A 3274-nucleotide genomic window follows, 5' to 3' on the forward strand; every position below is an offset into this window, starting at 1 on the left:
AAGATTTCCTTCCCCTAAAGCATCAGGTGACAAACAAGTGGGCCAGTTAGACAATATCCTAATATGACTGTGAACGAGCTTGCAGAAATCTTTTTGCCTCATTTCCAAGTTTTGGATAATTTTTCTTTGCTGTCTCCCTCTCTACAAGGGTAGAGGCTCTGTACTGCTGGCCATTTTATCCCCAGCGACTAGGCCCAGAAGTACTGTTGAATAACTGAGGTATCATGAAAGCCTACATCATTTGGCTGTTGTGAGGATGTCATGAGATGATGCTTGTGAACTGCCTGTCAAAGTCTGGCACATAGTGGCCGCTTAAGACCTAGGAGTAGTTAATATTATTGTTATGCGGCAGCTGGGGGTGGGGGCCGGTTATGACTCAGAGGAGGGGGCAGCCATGACTCCTGTCATGGAGGGCAACTGTCCTAGATGGGAGACAGGCAGGGCCTTGGGGCCTGGGTGCTTCCAAGCCATAATGCTGGGGGAGCTAATGTCTCTTTTTAGGAATCTCCACGGGACACTTGCTTCCTCAGGCACCATAGGAGCATTGATGGCTTGGCTGATCAGCTCTAAGCCAGCCTTGTTTGGGTTCCTATTCCTTCTGCTGTTGCTTAGCAACTGGCTGGTCAAGTATGAACTCAAGTCCACGCCCCCAGAGCCCCAGCAGGTGAGCAAGAGGGACCTTAGCTTCAGCTGAGGGTGATGGGATAGTCGCAGCTAGATTGGGGGGTGGGAAGACAGGGAACGTGTCAGGACAATGCGGCAAGACTAAGGAATCCGACTCTGGTCTAAGACCTTGCTCTGCAGCTCCCTCTTGGGTGATAGAGGACAGAGCACTTCCTTCACAAAGTTTCAGTTGCCTCAGCTGAAGAATAGGGCCCATCCCAGACTCTTCTACTTCATGTTTGATGACAACATGCTTTGACAACAGTAACAACTGCTTTAAAGTGGGAAAAATTAAAATGGATAAATTTAAAAACATGTATAACATAGATAAATCTCTAAAACTGAATAATGATGACAGCAGAAATGTACCTAGATTATGATGTCTTTTATGTAAAGTTAAAAAACATGCAAAACAATATCCTGCCTTGTTTATGGATGCCTATGTATAGTGAAAGTACATTAAGGCAGGATTTCTCAGCCTCTGCACGATTGACATTTGGGGCTGGATAAGTCTTTGTGATGAGAGACTGTCCTGTGCAATGCTGGATTTTTGGCAGCATCCCTAGCCTCTACCCACAAGATGCCATTAGCACTCCTCACCCCTCTTGTGGCAACGCAAAATTTCTCCAGACATTGCCAAATGTCCCTAGGGGAGGGCAAAATAGCCTCCCACTGAGAACTGGTATAAAGTGGTATAAAGAAATGCATGGAAAAAATAAATACCACATTCAGGATTGCAGTTGAGATAAGGTTCAGGGAGGGAGGGGAACACTCTTGGAGCAGAATCCACAGAGGACTTCAGTTACCGTTGTGATATTTTAGGGATCATGGGTATTTGTTGTAATATTTACTTTTTTTGCATGTCTGAAATATTTAATTCTTAAATGGGTTTAAAGACTAGGAATTTGTAGCTGAATCCTAAAAAAAAAAAATTGTGCCCTTACCAACTGCATGCAGTGGTGGGGGAGGGAGCAGATAAAGATGACAGAGATAAGAGCATTTCATGAGACCACTGAGACTTGGAGATTTTATGAGGCCTGACTAAACTCTCAAAGAGGCATGTTGAGAAAAGCACAAGCTCTGGAGACACATACATTTGGCTCAAGGGTTTTAAGTCCTCGGTGGGTGCAGATTAGCGGGCCATTTCACTTATTCCTGTGAACCAAAGGCAGCTCTGGATCCTGGGAGTTTGGGGGCTTTCATGCAGGCTGGGTGATGCTGAGAAAGGGAACTTCCCTCACTGGGCCCCATTCTCTCACCCACAAGATGTGGCAAAGAGGGTCTCCTTCCAGGCTGGTCATGAAATTGATTAAGATGATTGTAACTCAGCTGGCATGGGAAAGGATTATCACTATTAACCAACTTTTCCTCTTTTCGTGGTGATGGGGAGTTTAGGAACAGAAGACAAAGCCTTGCGAAGCCAAACCCAAGAGCAATTGCCTGAACACAAAAGAAGTGGAGAGGCTGCACACCTGCTTTGCCCTCCAGGACAAGATCCTTGAACGGCTTATGTTCAGTGAAATGAAGCTGAAGGTCTTAGAAAATCAGATGTTCATCGTATGGAATAGAATGAATCACCACAAGCGGTCAAGCCGACAGCGGACTTTTCCAGCGGGGAAACACAGAATGAGGAGACGGGAGTCTATGTTCTCCATCATCTCTGACTGCACTTCCAATTCCCCCTAACGAGGTCCCAGAGACTGCGGTGGGCTAGCCTCTTCTGTTATTACGTTTTCTCAGTAAAGCCCAGTCAGAGACTATTGAATTTTCTTAGTAAATCACACTGGAGAGGAGGATTAGAGGCTGAAATTTGTCGCCTCTTGAAAAGAAGTTTGTACTCACCAGGTCAGCCACATAGCACCCTATGACACAAGCTGATGAGAGCTCTTGAACCCAGCCCTTCCTCTCTTTCTGCTGGACCACCTTGACCCTGGTCCAGGGCCCTCTACCTGTTCACCTTGAGTCTTTCAACAGCCTCCCCAGTGCTGTCCCAGCCTCCAGTCTCCCCCTCCCCCTGCACTCAGAGGCCACAGCAAGCCCTGCCAAGCACAGCTCTGAGCATGATCATTGCCTGCTCTTCAGCCAATGCCTTGCCGTGATTGACAGAATAAAAGCCACGCTCCTCACCGTGGTGTTCAGGCCCCCCATGATCTGACCCCCTTCCCAACCTTTTTCCCCCATTATTCTCCCTCACATGCTTTTTACCCTATACCAGAGTATCCTAAACATCAGTCAGTAGTGTACCACCTTTGTGATTTTTGCCATAGCTGTGAACTACCTGAATGCGTAACTAAATATTGTCCCTTTAAATCAACTATATTTTCCTTAATAAACTTATCTGTAAAGGAAAATAATAATAAAAATAAATAATTTATCTGTAAATTAAAAAAAAAGAGTGCGCCACGGCTAGCCGGGAGGGAGTCCGGTTGAAGTCTGGAGCTGCCGAAGAGGCAAGAGACCTTTTCTTCCCTCTTTGCTTCCTGGTGCGCGAGGAGAGGGGTTTGAGCGCGCCGCTTAAAGGAGCTCCAGAAACTGGCGCGGAGCTACCGAAGAGACAAGAGACTTTTTTTTTGCCTCTCGGTCTCCTGGTGCGAGAGGAGAGGGGATTAAG

At 46.6% G+C, this 3274-nt stretch overlaps 1 protein-coding gene across 1 annotated transcript; it reads left to right on the forward strand.

The window, feature by feature from the left end:
* Positions 1-472: 472 nt before the first annotated feature.
* On the forward strand, positions 473-2349 carry TEX46 (testis expressed 46). Its single transcript, XM_007117906.2, has 2 exons — positions 473-664; positions 2152-2349. The coding sequence occupies exons 1-2, from the start codon at positions 473-475 to the stop codon at positions 2347-2349; spliced, it is 390 nt and encodes a 129-aa protein (XP_007117968.1).
* The last annotated feature ends 925 nt before the right edge of the window (positions 2350-3274 follow it).

The sequence above is a fragment of the Physeter macrocephalus genome, chromosome 3, assembly GCF_002837175.3.
Source record: "Physeter macrocephalus isolate SW-GA chromosome 3, ASM283717v5, whole genome shotgun sequence".
NCBI lineage: Eukaryota > Metazoa > Chordata > Mammalia > Artiodactyla > Physeteridae > Physeter > Physeter macrocephalus.

Coding starts and splice junctions, on each gene's coding strand:
- TEX46 (XM_007117906.2), top strand. CDS start 473: ATGCTGGGGGAGCTAATGTCTCTTTTTAGGAATCTCCACGGGACACTT. Junction 665..2,151: donor CGCCCCCAGAGCCCCAGCAG/GTGAGCAAGAGG, acceptor TTTGCCCTCCAG/GACAAGATCCTTGAACGGCT.